A 19,192-nucleotide genomic window follows, 5' to 3' on the forward strand; every position below is an offset into this window, starting at 1 on the left:
TCCAACAGTTTACCTGAACCAAACTGGGAGCACCTGGTAACCATTACAATTGCTGCGTCACCAATTTCAATAAGTTTAAAAGTGAAGTATTGGTTGACTATGACGTCTATAATAACTCAAAATGAAGTACAAGTTTTTTGGTTGACAACAGAATTTAAAGTTAAGGGATGTAACTGTTGGAAAAGTTAAATGTTGGGATTGGGAACATTTTTTTTGGAAACCTACAGTTACACCCCTTAAATGGTTACATTCCGTAACTTTTTTGACAATGTTGTCAAACAAAACATGTTAGGACATGTAACTACTGAAATGGTTATTATCACCATCTTTTTATAACAAGTTTATAAGAAAACTGAAATTAAGAACTAATATCAGTTTAAATTCTGTCATTAACTACTCACCTTCATGTCGACCAAACCCGCAAGACTTTCGTTCATCTTCAGAACACAAATGAAGATCTTTTTGATGAAATCAAATCAGCTTTCGGTCCCTCTATTGACAGCTTCACAACTGACACTTTGACGCCTCAAAAAGTTCATAAAGAGATGGAAAAACTAATCCATATGAATTGGGTGGTGCACTCCAAATTTTCTGAAGAGACTCGATTACTTTATATGATGAACAGATTGAATTTAGTCTCAGTTGTGTAGCTGTCTATGGAGGGATTTAAAAGTTCTCCGATTTCTTCATTTGCGTGCCGAAGATGAACAAAAGTCTTATGGGTTTGGAACGACATGAGGGAGAATAATTAATGACAGAATTTTCTTTTTTGAGTGAACTTTCCTTTTAAGCGATGTTTGGGAAAGGTGACCATTTCCGCAAGTTTATAAGAAACCTAAAATGGTGCACGAGTTTTGATTGATTAAAACGTCAACAATGGTAAAGGATGTTACTGTTAGACAAGTTTATAAGTAACACAAAAGTAAAAAGTTCAGAACATTAAAAAAAAAATCAGTGCACTCCTGTTCAGTCGATTACAATGAGGTACTCATCTGGAGAAATGAGGAAGGCTCAGGGGGTTTTCACAAGCCCTCAACTGCGCCTCTGGGCCCAAACTGCAGCTGTGCGCGGGGAGGGGCGGCCCATGCCCTGACCGACAAGGCCCAGCTGGATAAGACATACACTCTCACGTACGAACAAAAAAACACACACACACACACAAAAGCTTGTGGTCCAGTGTGAGCATGTCATGTGACAATGGAGCCGCTCTCAACCTTGTGGTCAGGGTGAGAGCAGTAGAAGCGCTGCGTCTGTGGCGGACCCCCCAGCGGTACACAATGCGCATTCTCCTCCAATCACACGGCTGCTCTTTTGTGCCAGCGGTTATGTCACTTCCACTCCACCAATCTGAATGATCCAGACTGTGGCGGGCCAATGAATGTCTGGAGCCAAAAGAACTGAAGCAAAGGTTTTGTTTTGTTCATCTTTCTAATTAATCATCACGCCACGGACCATCGTTTTTTGAGAGGAAGTGAGCGGCAGGGTGTGTGTGAGGCCTCCGCTGTTTTTTACGCTACACGTTGTCTGACAGCTCCGAGCAAATCCGAATGGAGAGTTTAGAAAGGGAAAGAGGCGGGAGAAAGGAGCGCAACGACGACCCCCCTGCTGGAATCTGGGATCTTTGGTGCCCACTCAACTGTGAGTCACGTCAACAGGCTGTGAACCTTGACCTCTCACCCCTAACTGAAACAATGTGTAGATGTATCTCACTGTCAAACGCATGGAAAAACCAATTAAATCTAGTGTACAGCTTCCCACAAAATATCAGCATCCATAGTGTTTGAATAGGATTCCCAGACCTACAACAAATCCAGCATTTTGACAACCATAAGCCTCGTCAATTGAACGCCAATTATGGTGTTAAACTTCTCGAAGATTTGTCAGCCGTCCACTTTGTTTACGTGACAATCCTTGAATGCATGCATTTGGAATGGCTGATGTCTTAGGGATTACGACTACGCCGCTGCAAAGTGAAGTGTTTTGTGGATCTACCGTGTAGCTCTCAGTCGCCACCCTCTAGGCTTTTGTTCAGCCTTTCAGAGCCATACTGAACGACTGAAAGGCCCCTATTCATAAAAGCTCCCATACACTCCCTGCGCCTCGGCCAAGAGTCACTATAGAGCATCCCTCATTTCACACGAGAATCAGGGCTGCCTGCCCACCCCCAAGCCCCTGCCCACAAAGAGCTTCTCCACCGATGACTCCTTAAGACAAGGAAAGGCGCTCAATATGGGCGAAGCTTGCGGCTGACACCATTACAATAATACATGCACTCATTGCTAATGCTAGCAACTCCCTTCAATGTTTGGACAATTACTTGTGGGCTTAAAGGGTTAGTTCATCCTAAAATTTAACTTCTGTCATTAATTACTCACCCTCATGCACGTTCACATTCGGAACACAAATGAAGATATTTTTGATTAAGGCCTTGTCCACACCCACATGAGTAGGGATGCACCGAAATGAAAATTCTTGGCCGAAACCGAAAACCGAAAAAGAGGAAACCAAGGCCGAAAACCGAAAACCGAAACACCGAAAGAAATTATGCCAATTATTAGTATCATTGCATTATGGCTATGACTGTGTACAAACTTTACTAAAATCAAGGCATTGCAATTGTATAAATTAATATAACATTTTCAAAGAATAGATCAATTACAAATTATGCAAATATTTACTTAGCACAATGCACAGTATAAAATAAAATTCAAACTAAAATGTTTAACTTGACCCCACTCATGTGTACACTAAATAATAATCTACTGGCCTGCAGAAAGGTTTTAAAATGAAATGTTTTCTCAAAAACAAAGCCAAGCGCAAACTTCTCATCACACCAGCACCCAGTTTGCACGTCTAAATTAGTTACATTTTAAAAATTTAGCATACAATAGCATAAAAAGCCTTTTTAAATGAACAATGGTCCATGTTTAATACAAATGTACATTAAACTTAATGAAACATGTTTAGTGAATGTAGAAAATATTCCAGAGAGCATTAATTTAGTTCTATACATACATGTTCCCATATACATTATTTTTTGTAATGTCACAAGTAATAATCTCAGGGTTTACTGGGTTTTACATGATTATTTTTGTATTGGTGGTGGAATACTAAAAAATAAACATTGTCATGTATTTATCTGTCTTATTCTCACCGATTCCTGATGGTTAGAGGACAGTTACTTGACGACCCTGTCGTTTCAAGGAATAGTACAACGGAGAGCGCGTCAAGTATAAACGCCTCGACCGCTTGGAGCGGTGCGCGCGCTGTCTGTGGAGACGCGCGCTGCCTTGTTTACTTTCGCCTGCCTCCGCAGCGCGAGTCTTATTTATAATTTTTAATTGTTTCATCCACCTATATCTGCTCTAAACTAGCGGGTCAAGAGCGATGTGCGCGCTGTCTGTGGAGACTCGCGCTGCCTTGTTTATACTTTCGCCTGCCTCCTTAGCGCGAGTCTCCACAGACAGCGCGCGCACCGCTCTTGACCCTCTCGCAACCGGAGTCGTCGTCATGGCGGCGCGCATTGTTTAGAGCAGATATAGGTGGATAAACAAGGTTTCCGTCTCATCGCGGGTTCAGATACACTGAAATACGTCCACACCACAGACATGTTGCTTCAGACAAGCACGTGCAGGTCCCGGTTTCTGTTTGCGTCATCACAACATTTCGGCTGTATTGTTTCGGTGATAAAAGTCTTTCGGCCGAAAACCGAAAATGCACTTTTGGGCCATTTTCGGCCGAAAATTTTCGGCGGCCGAATATTCGGTGCATCCCTACACATGAGTATTTTTATAACCAGAGTTTTTCCTCCAGCATTTAAAAAAAAAAATCCCGTCCACATGAAAACGCAAAAACGCGCCATCAAGCGCTGTCAAGAGCATGCCACACCAGCAGGCGGCACTATAACCCTAACCGTAAAGCCACGTTGGCCAATCAGATGCCTAACAAAAAGTTATTACAGGTTCCGGTAGGTGGATAACGGCACAGCGCGGGCGCACACTCTGACGTCGCAAGGCAAAAACCCCGGTTTTACTATCTACATGACAACACTGTAACCGGCGTTTCGGAAAATCCTCACCCTTGCGTCTTGATAACACGTTGACAGCTGCGCAACTGACACTTTGTTTGATGCTTCAAAAAGTTCATAAAGAAATCGTAAAACGAATCCATATGAATTGAGCGGCTTAAGTCCAAATATTCTGATGAGACTCGATGGTTTTATATAATGAACAGATTTAATCTAGATTTTGATATTTTCATAAATTGATTGTATGTCTTTTTTAATGCCATGTCAGCAATAAGGTAAATGATACAAGATTTACAACTTACAAAACATCTCAACATAATACAAGACAGAAATTCGAAATTGTTTGTACTTAAAATCACTACTTACTACAATGGATATTAATTATGTAAAATGGATATTCATTTTGAGATTTGTTTTTATATATATATATAATGAGAACAATGATGGAATCGGCCCTTAAAAATATCAGCCAATCACTTATCAGGTTTTGTGTGTCAGACAACATGCATTCCTTGTACTAAAGGTAACATTAGGGAGGGAAAGACAGCAGTAATTAAAAGCACAGCACAATAACCATATCATAAGCAACTAATCACAAAAGGAATTAGCTTACATTCTAGCTTAGTACACCTCACCCTACAAGAAAATCCTGAGGCTGCTGATATCAGATCTCCCCTAGGCCTTTTCAGCCTAGCATGAAGCAGCGGGCACAACAAGGCCATGTGAGACCGAAGAGGGCTGCGATGAGATAAGTTATCGCAGCGTTCACGTGCTTCAACCAAGTCAACAGGACGCACACACACACTTACACATACAAGCTTCCTGGCTACATGCCCACTTTCTCACCCACCTGGCACCCTCATCCCCACAGCTTGCACCATTTTTTTTCCCATAATGCTTTACCCCTAACTACCCCCCTGCACCCCGCTCCCTCCCTCCCTCCCTCCCGAGGCCCCAGGAAGCTCTGACTGCGAGGTAATAACTGAAAACAGCTGTTAAAAATACCAGACTGATGAAGCCTGAAGCCCCCCCACCCCCTTAAACTTTATCCCCGGCACAATCAAGTTTTATTAGCATGGAGTGATGCATGAAGTCAGTACGAAGCTCTGAGTGAGAGCTAGCTGTTTTTTGCGACTGAAAGGGAGGTGGGGGGTCTGTGAAATTCACTGCAGGACATGCAACCGAACATGAAGTGGGTTCTGATGAGCGCTGACCACTGCCAGCGCAATCTTATCAATGGAAAATGACGTCAGCAGCTCACACACACTTACTAAACCAACAGAGAAATTCCAATCCATTCTGCCTCAGAAAAAAAAATATGCTGTTATATTCCTCCCAATGGAGGACGTCCCTAAAAGATCATGCGAACCGCCTTAATTTTAGATTCCAGATTTGTCTTCGGACGCTGGTAATCATTTTGAATAGTTTTCAAATATTTCCTGAATAATCATAAAAGTCCCACAAGGAAAAATCAATGTTGCAGACAAATGAAAAGATTACTTTGAAGAAGGTAACACACACCTGAATATCGAGGTGAAAGTTACAAATTGTATTAAAAAAAGACTGTATAATGCCAAATATTCAAATAATAGGCTTATTTATTTAACAAATCAGTCTTTCCAAGTATGAATACATAAAGCATACTATTATAAACTAATACTATACTAATTATACAGTAATACTTTCTTTTCTTGAGACAAAAAAAAAAAGAAATAATTCTGTAGCAAAAAAGAATTCTGTAGCAAATAAATGACTCAACCCCCATTCTGTCATTGGTCATTCAAACAAACAAACCTCACACCATTGGCTGAAACATTGCTATGCCGGGCAGGTAGAAATGTTTAACAAATATTCAGTGTTTTGATAGCACCACAATGTTTACACTTCACTAACTTACCAATGGCTTACGTACAGTTTTCTCGGCAGTCGGCATAAAAAGAAATAGCGTAAAATTGGTTAAATATATTTTTATTAAAAAACACACACACACTTTTTCAAGGACTGTATAAGTAACAAGCTAACTATTGGCAAAGAGTGTTAAAAAAATCTTGAAATAAATTGCAGATGCTGTAGACGGAGCTACAGTTCTGCTTCATTACAACAAAAACAGATTAAAACTGCAGTGTAATGACGGTGCTTTTGCTATCTACACTATATTGTAAACACTGGGCCATACGAAGATAATTGGCCAAAGAGATAAAGCAATCACAAAAAATAGAGCAGATTCTGAATGAGTCCATTCGACCAGCGCAGGACGTGATATGATCAACAGGAAAGAGATCTGCGTTACGACTCTGGCCTTGGGAACAGCTCCCTGCATTCCTTTATCTACTTCCTGTTGCATTTCTTCAGCCCCTGTGGTTTGCCCTCACATACAGATCCATAAACCACTCTCCTTTAAGGAGGAACGTTTGTAAATTAGGGCTTTATTTTGCCTGGTTCAAAAAAAAAAAAAAATCAGACGTCTAGAGCGACGCCAAGCTTGTGTGGAAAACCAGAGGAGGAAAATAATGTTTGGCTTGACATTTCTTACTTTAAGGAACTGCCTGGTTTTAATCTCGGTCGATAATCAAGTTACCAGAGAGGGTCTTCGGTGGAACGCGTCCAACGGCAGGAACGTTTTTAAACCGTCGCCTCTTGAAGAAGCAGTAACATTAAAAGAGGGAAAAGCAGAATTGGTTTATGTCTCATAATTCCTGGCCTCCTAACAAGACACAGCATTCATAGCGCACACTTCTTCAAAACAGCAAAAGAGAGACTGAAATATGTCTAAATTAATTTGGATTTGTTTAGTTTATCCTTACAGGAGAGAGAGAGAAAAAAAAAAACATCCTACCCTAGAACACATTAACTCGGGATAAAATTGTAAATCTTTGTTTATTCGGTCATTTGTGCAAACATTCGTACACCGGTTTTCAGCTTTCCTGAACCGTCTTGCACTACAGGAATGCTGTCTTAACTTAAAGGCCTGGACAATGTCCCCTCTGTAGCTGAAGACGAGGAGGTGGGACGGGCTGGAGGGGGGTGCCTGGTTTCTCTCTCGCCATCTACCCCCACCCCGTCTCCGAGTGCTGAGTGTGTGGAAAAGGCTTGGGCTGTTGACAGGGCCGCTCTCCTGAGCACTGTTTGTTTATGTAAAATGAGGCCCTCTTGTACGCAGGACAATTCCTCTGTTTACTTTATATTGTCTTCTGGGTCTTAAAATACCATTGTGGAGTAGAGAGTTTAAAGAGTGGAAGAGAGATGGACGCGAAGAAAACGCCAGTCATAAAGGGCTGACGTGCTCTGACAGCGCAGTTATGCGATCAAGGGCTTGCCACTTACTCGCTAGTACTACTTTGTGCAATAAGTGCACTTTAGTTTAATTAATATTGAGGGAAAGTGTGGCTCGACACTCTACAGAAGTGGATTCGCAAGTGGGAAGTGCTTCTAAAACAATGATTTGCTTAAAAATTGTTCATTTGCTTGCTGTACCGTTAGCGATTTGTAACCAATCAAGTGCAATCATCCAATCCCATAATGCAATGCAATAACAATTGTACAACCAATGTACACTCAACCGCACTCAATGGCTAGAGAATACCCATAATGCACTGTTACGGTTGCACCCAATTAAGTGCCGAAGTTATGACGTCAATTTGTAGGACAACTCGGAAGCTAGCGGCGCATGGGTTCCCTCGATCGAAAAGCTATGCATTTTCCCCATAGACTTTTGGAAAAATCGCAAAAAATAAGATCTGTGTTTAATAAAGAGTTGTGACCCTTACACGTTTTGTCCATCAAGATAATCTTTACAAGTTAATCCAAAATGTAAACATTTTGAAGCCTGTATAAAGTTTTTCCTATATAAATCAAAACGTGAAAATATTTCGAGGTGTTCACCACAGACCTTATTTCAGGCGATTTAGCAAAAACCCATTCAAAAATCCCATAGACTTTAGAGCGAGGGAACCAGTAGTGCTAAAATGCTAACTCACTTCCACGTTTTGGCCTACAGAGTGACGTCGTAACTTCGGCACTCTATGAACTCTCGTCAGAAGACGGCGTCCGCAGCTGAATCAAACATCCATTGCTTTTTAAATGATTATTAAATTGTTGAATTAAGGTTTATATTCCATGACAGAGTTCAAAATAATACTTCTGATAACCACTGGAGCTGCAAGTTTGCTAGGTTTCAAATTATAAAACCGCAAGCACAAACTAGGCAAAAGGGGCAACCCTTCCAGTGCGCAGTGTCCGAATTCAATCAAGTGAACTATATTAGTGGAATAATGTAGGGGATAGCGAATGAGGATATAGGCCAGGGGGCAATTTCACACAGCCTAGGAGTATTTAAGATGCCATAAAATATGTTAGCATCTAACAAACTTTAGCACACCAAATTAATAAACAAAACACTGCAGTCAAGATTAGCTTCACAGCGCTAACAACAATTTACTGACTAATCTCCACACAAAAGCATTGGACTTTTACCCTGCCGTTTGCACTCACTAGAATATAATTAAATCAATTATGAAACATTATTAAATAAGGAAGTGATAATTAGCAAACAAAGGGCAATGCTGTTAAACTGATGGGGATGTTGAAAACTACAAAAGTGCTGAATTAGCATTTATGAAAAGAGGACATTGTGGAAGATAAATCCTTAAGAAACTTCAACCTGGGGTCAAAGCAAACCTTGTTAAAGCCTGCTAACTCGGTTAAGAAAAAGTATATGAAGGACCTTTATAACTGAAAGAGAGAAGCTATTATAGAATAGCTGTTTTTCCATCGTACAAGCTAAAACAAAACAAAACTGCTGAGAGAAAATAAAGTTCCTCGAAAAATCTTCACATAGCAGGTTGTGTTTACGTTGGAAACCCAGTGCCAACAGTTACTGTAAACAATTTTCAGCTTCGGTTCAGTAACATTACATGTTTTTTTTCCTCATAGACTGAGTGGCGCTTCACTAACTTTTGTACTCCAAAGCTATACACAACCTTGCTATTGTACACTGAGGAAGACATGGTTGACTCAGTTGCCTTCAGGCTCGCTCGCACACACATAAATCCACACGAGTAGGCCAAAAGTCAGATGTTATTATCCATCTTATCTACTAGAATCACAGTCGCTCTTTGTTACAGCTGTTAAAGGTAACCTGTTTTCCTTAGTCAAACCACTCATGCGACAGCAACCCTTCTCAGCCTATAATGCTATTTGACGAGTTGAAAAAACCATTGTGCTCCAAACAAGCAAACCTAATGCAACATCTAATATCCAAGTGCATGACCAACAGATTCAAGCATTCTCACGAGTAAGCAGCACAATGAACACAATGAACAAATGTTTATCGCCACAGGCTCGCTGAAATATTTCCACAATGACATGTTGGCCTACGTTCGCATGCCTCATCACTTATACATTGACAGGGCAGCTTTAGTGAGCAACAGGCAAACACTGCTGCACACAAAAAACACTCCAGATATCCTTCAATTAAGCTAAATGGAGGAAGGCAAACATATGCAGCAATTTGCCTGCGATTCAAACACCTCGGTGGGGGCTTGCTACTCAGGTAGCCAAACCACCCCCCTAGGTGAAGATGTCATTAAGATAATGGGCATCCAGTAGAGACCTCAGACAGGGCCGTCAAGCGGTAACTAATGATAACAATAGTCGCCTAACTGCCCTATAATTGAAAGACAGTTTCACTGATGGGGAAGAACTTATATGGAGCTTATCTAGAAAATCTTGATATGGCTCAAATTAAGTCAAAGGTCTTTATGACATCAGCCACAAAAACACGCAATCCGAATCTATGCGCCCAGTCATAAACGTAACTCTCTAACCCAGCAACATCCTATCACACAACAACAAAGGGAGTAAAGACACATTCCTGACACCAAAAGCTGGATGAATCCTATCTGCCTGGGCTTGCCTCCAGTTTGTCGCCTGTTATGATAATACAAAATTAATTGTGCAGACATTTCACTGGGAAAAGTCCATTTTCGTGCCATTGGAGGCGGCAAATAAAGACTTCTTTTGTGCTCGGGTGAGCCCAAGTAAATGACTTATTGTGCAATGCACCAGAATGGCCTCCTAATACATGCATGCTCCAGACTCAACAAGTGGTTCCCCCCAAACTACGGTCAACTTTTGAAACATGAAGCTTGCTTGGTTATTTTGTAGTTGTGAAGTATTAAAAGGGTTTCTAAATAGAAACAAAGGAAATACTGGGGTTTCTTAAAGCGCATATGGCGCAATGAAAGGCGACTTTTGAACAACTGAAAAAAAAATTCAGAGTGCAACGTGACGTCATGAAGGTGATACTACTAGCGTTTAAAGTGAAATGGCACGTACCGTTCGTGTGCTGGGAGATAGGGATCCGTTGGAGAGGTATGGGTTCGTAATATCTGGGATCATAAGAAATGGATAACCATAATGGGGTCCCTTGAAAAATCCTCCATCTTGTTGTCGTCTCAAAGCTTTAGGGGCGAAAGCAAACGAATACATTAAAAAAAAAAAACACTCACACAAAACACACGGAATACGTCTCGAAATGTTTTACCTTCCGCAAAGTGTTCTCTCTGTTTCTCATAACTTTCTAGTTCTGGTCTGGGTCGAGGACGCCTGTCTGTTTGCTTGCATTTGGGAAATAAAGCATCGGTTTAGTTTTAGCACTACCTATTACCACTCAATATGCATGCATTAGATGCCGAGGGCACTGAAATGATATAGTGGGCTACAGAACTGTTGTGCTTACTTCGGAGTCTGATGAGCTGCTGTTGTTCTCGGACTCGTTCACTAGAGAAGATTTCACATCGTCCAGATCTCTCTCCGACGACACGTTCTCGGATATTTTCTCCTCTTGCTCACCCTCATCTTTGAAGGAAATAAGTTCATCGTTTGCTCCCAGGTCATCACCTCCTCCCCCGTTTAGTTGAGGCATGTTGGCACTTAAAAACCCAAAAGTCTGATTAAAACGAAATGTTCTTCTCTTAGCAGGACCTGTAATCCGAACTAACCCCAAATCTTAGAAGCGCGAATGTGCCGAGGCTAGAAAAAACGAGACATTCCCAGTTTTCCCATGATCAGATCAAAAGCCCGTGGGTTGGGGATTGGGGTTTTCTTCCAACTAAACCGCACTGAAATAAACCCCCAAAACAGTCCATCATTTAATATCCATTCGCGTGGCTGCTGGAATCTTCCGATACTCCTGCACAGGACGAAAAAGTCATGCACGAAAAAAAAAAAAGTTTCGCGAAACAAAGGTGTGGATTCAAAGTTTCAGGCAGTCCCGTTCCTTCAGAGTTTCTCTTCTTCCAAATCTCTCCGGGTGTCAGTGTGTCAGTCCCATGGTTTGATTGAAAGCGCACGAACTCCCCGACTGTGTGTTTAATATTTATAATTCAGCTCCGATGACAGACTCGAATGTGGATCAAGAAACATTTGTATCCCTGGATGATAGAAGTGGAGCGGGGCAGCCGCAGAAGGAAGAAACACCCTCACGGACTGAAGGAGGAGGAGTCTGAGGTGTAAACCGACACTCTATTCACACGACGATCCCCCTTAAAGAGACAGTCAACACTTCTGAAAGAAATACCTCCTGGATTGAAACAAGTGATACGATTCATTACAACTAGCAACCACACACTAATACTACTATTAATAAGAATAATTCTATGTAAAATGATCATAAATAATAATATGAAATATACTGATTGAAACAAATGCTTCATCTATCTATCTATCTATCTATCTATCTATCTATCTATCTATCTATCTATCTATCTATCTATCTATCTATCTATCTATCTATCTATCTATCTATCTATCTATCTATCTATCTATCTATCTATCTATCTATCTATCTATCTATCTATCTATCTATCTATCTATCTATCTATCTATCTATCTATCTATCTATGATCTTAGATGCATGTGTTCAGATGTTGCAGGAACTCCAACGCCACTTCAGCCCACGTCTTGTTTTGTGCGGGTTTAGGCTACAATGCGGGACGTTTTCCATGTTTGCAGATAAATAGGGGAGGAGGTGGTTGATGAACATACACAACACAACTTTATATAGAAACAAACAGTTTTACAATGCTTGATCTAACTTGCAACTGGTCAAGCTACTTTGTTTACCTGCATACTTCAGTGGCTGTCAAACCTATGAAGCAGTTAGTTTACAGAAGTTCATATTCTGTCTTTATTTAACATTCTCTTTTAATCATATCCTGTTTTGAACTGTGCAAGTAGTTCATATATTAATATATAGAGGAAGCGCCCACTCCCACCCTTCGTTCTTCCATCTTGTGGGGGTTTTGTCTCCCACAGGTGGCTTAAGACTATATTGTGAGCTTAAACTGTCCATGCAAGCATGCAATCCACAATCTTTGTATTTTGTAATATGTTTGTCTTTGATTTAGGCTCTATTTAGCCTTGTATGAAATTTTGACTCTCCTGGTTTTCAATATCCTCCTGTTCATTGGCTCCCGAGCTCCTCTTCAGAGGCCGCCGGTGAGAATCCTCCAGACTGTGTCCATGTTTGTTTTTTCCATCAACACGGATGGCCTTTTACATGTAGTCTATGGCCAAGTCAGCCGCCCATAAATCATTCAGCGGCAATCCGATTGAAATGAATATGAAAGTACTGAGAGACTCGGATGTAGATTGTCAGGTAGAGAGAGAGAGAGAGAAAATAAATAATTCAAATGCGGATATATTAAATCATATGAGCAATGAATTATTGACATGTTGACTGTGTGGTTATCAGTGACATGGGAATTTTCCCGCTTAGATTTCCTCTCTGTTGACCAAGGATAAATAACACATCTTCAGCCCCATCTCTGCATCCAGCCCAAAAATTTGAATAGATTTGAAACCAAATAAATAAAATGAAAAGGGGTTAATAAAAACGAGCTCAGTGAACAGGTGCGTGTTAAACAGTTGCATGACTGGCAGAACTCCTGAATTTAATATACCAGCTCCTGAATAACCTCAAGCAACCAAAAAAAAAAAAAAACTACATAGACATAAATTATTATTTTGGTAACATTTTACCATAAGGTCTCATTTGTTAAAGGAGAACTCCGGTGCTTTGTGTGGGTGTGGGCTTTTTGTGTTAGTGTGGGGCTATTTTGAGCCTTGTTAGTGGTATAAGTTAGCGATTGTTTTTTACTATAGTAAATGCCCCCATTACTAGTGTTATACGCTAAACGGTTTTTAGAAATAAAACTCTTTACACTCGATTATCATGAAAACAAATCTCAGAGAACGGTTGACTAGGTACCGATGTTTTATTAGACCAAAGATTCATTTTGCGCCGGAGTTCTCCTTTAACATTAGATAGTGCATTAGTTAACATAAACTATAAGTATGAGCAATTTCAGGCAAGTTTACATGACAAGGATGTACTAAAACAGAAAAAATGGTCCTTTGCATTTTTGACATGTAGACGTCAACGTTATCAAAGCGATCCCGTTCACACGGATCCGTGAAATTGATTTAAAATGCTGTATTCTGCTGGCCAGTAGTTGGCGATGTCTCTTTGTAAGAAACACTGTCTATAGACTAAACACTTGTAAATACGTGTCACGTGTAGACATGCATGACGTCACAAATTTGCGTTTTTGTAGTTTACATGGAAACAATAATGTATTGTTTTAAAAAATGTACACTCCAAGAGCAGTTTTCAGTCCCCAAAACACCATTGTCATGTAACGAAAGGCCAAAATGTGTAAAATGTTTTCAGTTTTTAGTTGAAACTGTGTTGGGACTGATTACACACTTTTCAACTAAAAATGGGGGAAAAAAATATTTTGAATGGTTATTTACACAACAACAGCGTTTTGAGGGCCTGAAAATCAAACTTTTGAAAACTTTTTTCACATTTATGAAAACACTGACGTCATGTGCATGTGTATTACGTGTTCAGTCTAGGTGCCATAGTGTTTCTTTACAAAGTGGCATCGCCAACTACTGGCCTGCCAGCAGAATACAGCATTTTTTATCGTTTTCGCATACGTGAACTGGTGAACTGGGATCAATTTGACAACGTTGTCGTCTGTACGCAGAACTTTTCAATTATGTAATTCATTTTCAATTCATTTTTGTTACGTTAACGTATATGGTTAATGCAAATACAACTGAGTATTGTTGGTTCATATTAGTTCAGTGCATTACCATTAACAGATACAACTATTAAAGAGACAACTTTTTAGTAAATGTATAGAAATTAATGAATAAATGCTGCAAGTATTGGTCATTCTTAGTACGTTACTTAAAGGGATAGTTCACTTTGAAATACATTTTTGTTATGTTTTAGCTTACCTCAAGGGCATCCAAGAAATAGGTGTCTTTGTTTCCGCAGTAGTTTCAATTTTGATATTTTTAGGTCAAACCGTTCTTGTCTGTCAGTCATATAATGGAGGTCTATGGTCACCACCTCAAAGAGAATGCACAGAGAAGTCCAAATTAAACATGATTTAATGACTCGTAAATGTAAGTAGACATTGATGGCCCAAGACACGAAACGAGTGGTTTGTGTGAGAAAACGAACAGTATTTATATAGTTTTTACCTCTTGTAACCCACAGCCACAAAGCACCCGCACCCTCAGATCACTTGGACTGTGGTAACAAGAAGTAAAATAGATATAAATACTGTTCGTTTTCTCACACAAACCGCTCATTTCGTGTCTTGGGCCATCAATGTGTACTTACATTTACGAGTCATTAAATCATGTTTAATTTGGACTTCTCTGTGCATTCTCTTTGAGGTGGTGACCATAGACCCAATATGACTGACAGACAAGAACGGTTTGAGCTAAAACATCCTTCATTTCAAACTGAACTATCGCTTTAATGTTAACAAATAGAATCGTTTGAGTGTTACCATTATTTGATATACACATGGTGAAAAAAAAAAAGTTTTATTTAGGATTTATTTTGAAACTATTTTCACTCAGAAAAGGCTAGTAAATTTCATAAATAATTTAAACAAAATTTGAAGTAGAAAGTCTGAAATAATATTTTCTTTTAAAACATACCCCAATAATCTTTATTTTATTCAATAGCCTACATATTAATATTTTTACATTGCATTTGCATTCATCACAATTTGGTCTATTTCATACGTTGAATACTGAGCTCATCTGAAAATGGCCTACAAAATGTGCATCCTCCCAACAATGACACGCCAACATTCTCCGGACAATATGCTTGGTTGTCGTTCAATAAGCTTTAAAGGCAATGTGGTTATATCAATTACTTTTGATGATCAAAGATGAGTGCATTAGTGCAAAGCAAGGAAGCACTTCATTTCAAGATCAAATATGTTCCTCATTTCAATCAGTGTCACATCTCTTTTTCAAGAGGACCTGGACACCCCCTGATACAACGCCACCACTTTCATCATCTCAGGTTTGAAAGAGAAGGAGCCAGCGGATGCACACTCAGGGTTAACCGTGGACGTCTTTTCACCACATCAAAGAGCAGAGAAAGGAGAAGTGCATCTACTTGATTAAGCCACATCTTCTCTCTTCTCTCAAAGTACAAAAAAACAAAAACTTGCCATTAATGCACCCATCCTCTTCCCCGAGAACTAAGACGACGGGCTGGGCTCAGATTCTCCTCCTCTAATCATGAGAACTAAAGGGAAATCTGCCTCGTGCGCATGAATATTGCATTACCTGCCATTTCTTCTCTCTCTCATCCTAGCCTACTTTTTTTTTGTGCCGCAAAATCCGTGTGCTTTCATGTTTTAACACCTTCTGCCTGAATGTGTATTTCTTCCCTTTTGTTGTGTAATCAAAGCCAAATGAGAAGTGATGAGCCAAATCAGAGCAGCATGAAATAACCCACGGGAGATGATTCTCGGTTTCGTAGGGCCGACAAAATTCGTTTCCCACCAGCAAATTGTTGACTGTTATATTTTGAATAATCCAAGAGAAAAATGAGGAACTAGTTACTATTTTAAGGCAATCTGAAACAAAGCTTTCCCTCATTCTGCAAATGTGAGAGGTCAATCCTGGGTTCAGTTCTGGCTGCTTCCGCTTTCATCTGTGACCCGGCCTTATGACAATACATAATCAACTTTTACAGTTTCAGCTGAGCTGTCACATGATACAGTACTAGACATATTCTATTGCTCATAGTAAGAGTTAATGATTTGAACAAACCTCTAATTACAAGTACTAAAAAAATCATGTAATCATCCTCATCATGTAAAACATATGTCCATATATAAAAATAACCCTAAAATACATTGCTAATACAGATTTTAAAATATACTGACGTAAATATTTTTTTCTTAAATTTAGTCATTTATATATTTATACATATGCTATTAGATAGATACTAGTTGTCCAAACATATTTTTAAAAATATTTAGCATAGCATAAATATTTAAAATATATTTGAAATGTATTGTGGCTTATTATTTTTCTTATAAAAAATTATACATTTTAAAAACTATATTATATTTAAATTAGGGCTGGTGTGTTTACATAATATATGTGTGTGTTGTGTGTATAATTATTTTGTATATATAAACACACACACATGAATGTATATATTTAAGAAATAAATACATGCATGTGTGTGTATTTATAAATACAAAATAGTTATACACACTACAGACACATTATCTAAACACAAACTTTTATTTTGGATGAGTTTTATTCTTCGATTAATCGCGATTAATCGTTGCCCAGCCCTAATTTAAATATATAATTAACTTCGCCCATTTATATGCTTATTTGCCTTACATATTGTTTAATACTGTTTTTTTATATTACTTTTAATATTATATAATAAAAGTATTACAAATAATAAATACTATCATAAATACTAAAATGTTAACATTACATTTAAATATATAATTAAATTGATATAAATTGATATAAGTAGGCCTATATGCTTATTTAAATACTATCTATAATATTAGCAAAAATAATTAATTAAATTAATTAAAATATTTATATTTAGATAGTAGCTAAAAATAGTATCAAAAATAATAAATTATTAAAAATGTAAATTATAGTAGAAATATTTTAATATCTAATTAAAAAGGTTTCTACAGAAAATGTGAAAATTCTGTTTTCATGAATTATAATTATAAATATTTTTAAGTGCATTAACCCTTGAAATGTGCCCCTATCTAATTAATCAAGAAAGATTAGGATATAGAAGGCAAAAACTGATCATTCATGCAATCAGAAATTCTTACCTCTATTTATATATGCCACATTTAGTGTTTTTGTATCAAGTAAGTCTGAAAAGCTCAGATTCAGTGTTTGATTATTGTGAATCGTCTGTAGATCACACTAAATCCACACTTTTGTTTTGCATTGCTGTTTTGTATTCCACTTAGCTTTTCTGCTGTTGATCCCCACTATTAGATCTAACCGTTCAAACGGAGACATTGTGTATACATTAACCATCTATCAATACCACCAATGAGAACTGTTCATCACTCAAAACATGTTTCGTCATGCACAATCCGGGCAACTAAACAGCGGAAAAAAGATGCAAATGCTCTAAAGCGTTTGCACACGTGTTGAACCACCTTTTTGACATAATTACCGTCACTTTCTAAGCAGGCCTCCAGACTCGGGCCAATGTATAATTAACATAATAAAACTTTCAGCAGCACGTGGGAACAGGCACATTTTTATACGAGCCATAAATAATGGAGTGCAGTTTCACCTGGACAGGATGTAAAAAAAAAAGCCAAAGCTGTAAAAAACACAAAACAGCTAGATCGCAAAAGGGAATAATATTCATACCATCTGTGGATGCTGCAGTATAATATTTTACGCTTAGGACACTTTCCCCATTCGTAAGGAAGGTGTGTTTGCAGAGTCTTTGGGTAACACCATTTTGAGATGTTTATAGGCAGTGAATGACTCTCCAGGCCTGACAGCATCAGTTGTAAAAGTATGAATGTGCCGTTTTCCTAAGAAGTATTTGCAGCGAATTAATTGTAGATGAGATAAAATCAATACTTGTTTATAATGGGACACGTTTCTAAATAAAAAAAGGAGAATGTTGGATATAAGACCTTTTATTTTATTCACTGCAAATTGATTGGTTCATGTATAGTGTTGTATAAAATAACAACAAATAATTTAGTTAAACTGCAAAAATTACTTGAGTTGTTAATGACTCTTTATTGTTTTTCAGTAAAAAACAATGCAAAACAAATCTTTTTTAGTGTTGCTTCAAGTCTCAAGTAAATCCATCTTGTTGTAAGGATCTTTATCTGATATTGAGCTGAGCTAAAAAAAGACAAAAACATAAATAAATAAAAGTGATCAGTTGATTTAACTTAAAAAAGTTATGGAATCTAAAAGGATTAAGTAAATAAACTTCATGTGTAATAGAAAAAATTAAGTTATGTGGAATTGTCAAGTTCACATAACTTAATTTTTTCAAATGAAGTTTATTAAGGCAATGGATTTCCTCACTTACGTTAAATTTAAGCTAAAGTTCAAGTTCACTTTTGAAAAAACTTTTGCTGATTTACTCACCCCATGTCATCCAAGATATCCATTCTCTCTTCAGTCGAAAAGAAATTAAGGTTTTTGATGAAAACATTCCAGGATTTTTCTCCATATAATGGACTTCAATGGGAACCAAATGGTTCAAGGTCCAAAAGACAGCTTCAGTGCAGCTTCAAAGGGCTCTAAACGATTCCAGACAATGAATAAGCGTCTTATCAAGTGAAACGATCGCTCATTAAAAAAAAAAATAACAAAGTTTAAGTTTTATAAGCTCAAATGCTCGCCTTGCTCTGTTCTGTGATGCGTGTTCGTGACTCTCCTGTTCGAACTCGTTCTTAAAAATGAACAAATCTTTTTTCGTGTCATTTGTTTCATTCAACAAACGAAATGTACGAGTTGACTCTGGAAAAGATTCGTTCATTTTGATGAACGAGTTTGAACAGGAGAGTCACGCATCACAGTACAGAGCAAGGCGAGGATTTGAGCTTATGAAACTTAAACTTTGTTATTTTTTTTAAAATGGGTGATCGTTTCGCTTGATAAGACCCTTATTCATCGCCTGAAATTGTTTAAAACCCTTTTAACAGTTTGCAGTTTACACTGAAACTGTCTTTTGGACCTTGAACCGTTTGGTTCCCATTGAAGTCCATTATATGGAGAAAATCCTGGAATGTTTTTATC

General features: G+C 38.3%; 1 protein-coding gene across 1 annotated transcript in view; it reads right to left on the reverse strand.

Moving 5' to 3' along the window:
• tcf7l1a (transcription factor 7 like 1a) overlaps positions 1–11,654 on the reverse strand; it is a 36,342-nt gene extending 24,688 nt beyond the window's left edge. The window contains exons 1-3 of the mRNA XM_039664339.2: positions 10,767–11,654; positions 10,572–10,644; positions 10,364–10,488 (exon numbers count right to left, since the gene is read on the reverse strand). Of these exons, the coding sequence (XP_039520273.1) occupies positions 10,364–10,488; positions 10,572–10,644; positions 10,767–10,952 (384 nt within the window). The 5' untranslated portion in view covers positions 10,953–11,654. The remainder of the gene's footprint in view (positions 1–10,363; positions 10,489–10,571; positions 10,645–10,766) is intronic.
• Positions 11,655–19,192: the final 7,538 nt, after the last annotated feature.

Source organism: Pimephales promelas, chromosome 23, assembly GCF_988280905.1.
Source record: "Pimephales promelas chromosome 23, fPimPro1.hap1.1, whole genome shotgun sequence".
In the NCBI taxonomy this organism is placed as follows: Eukaryota; Metazoa; Chordata; class Actinopteri; order Cypriniformes; family Leuciscidae; genus Pimephales; species Pimephales promelas.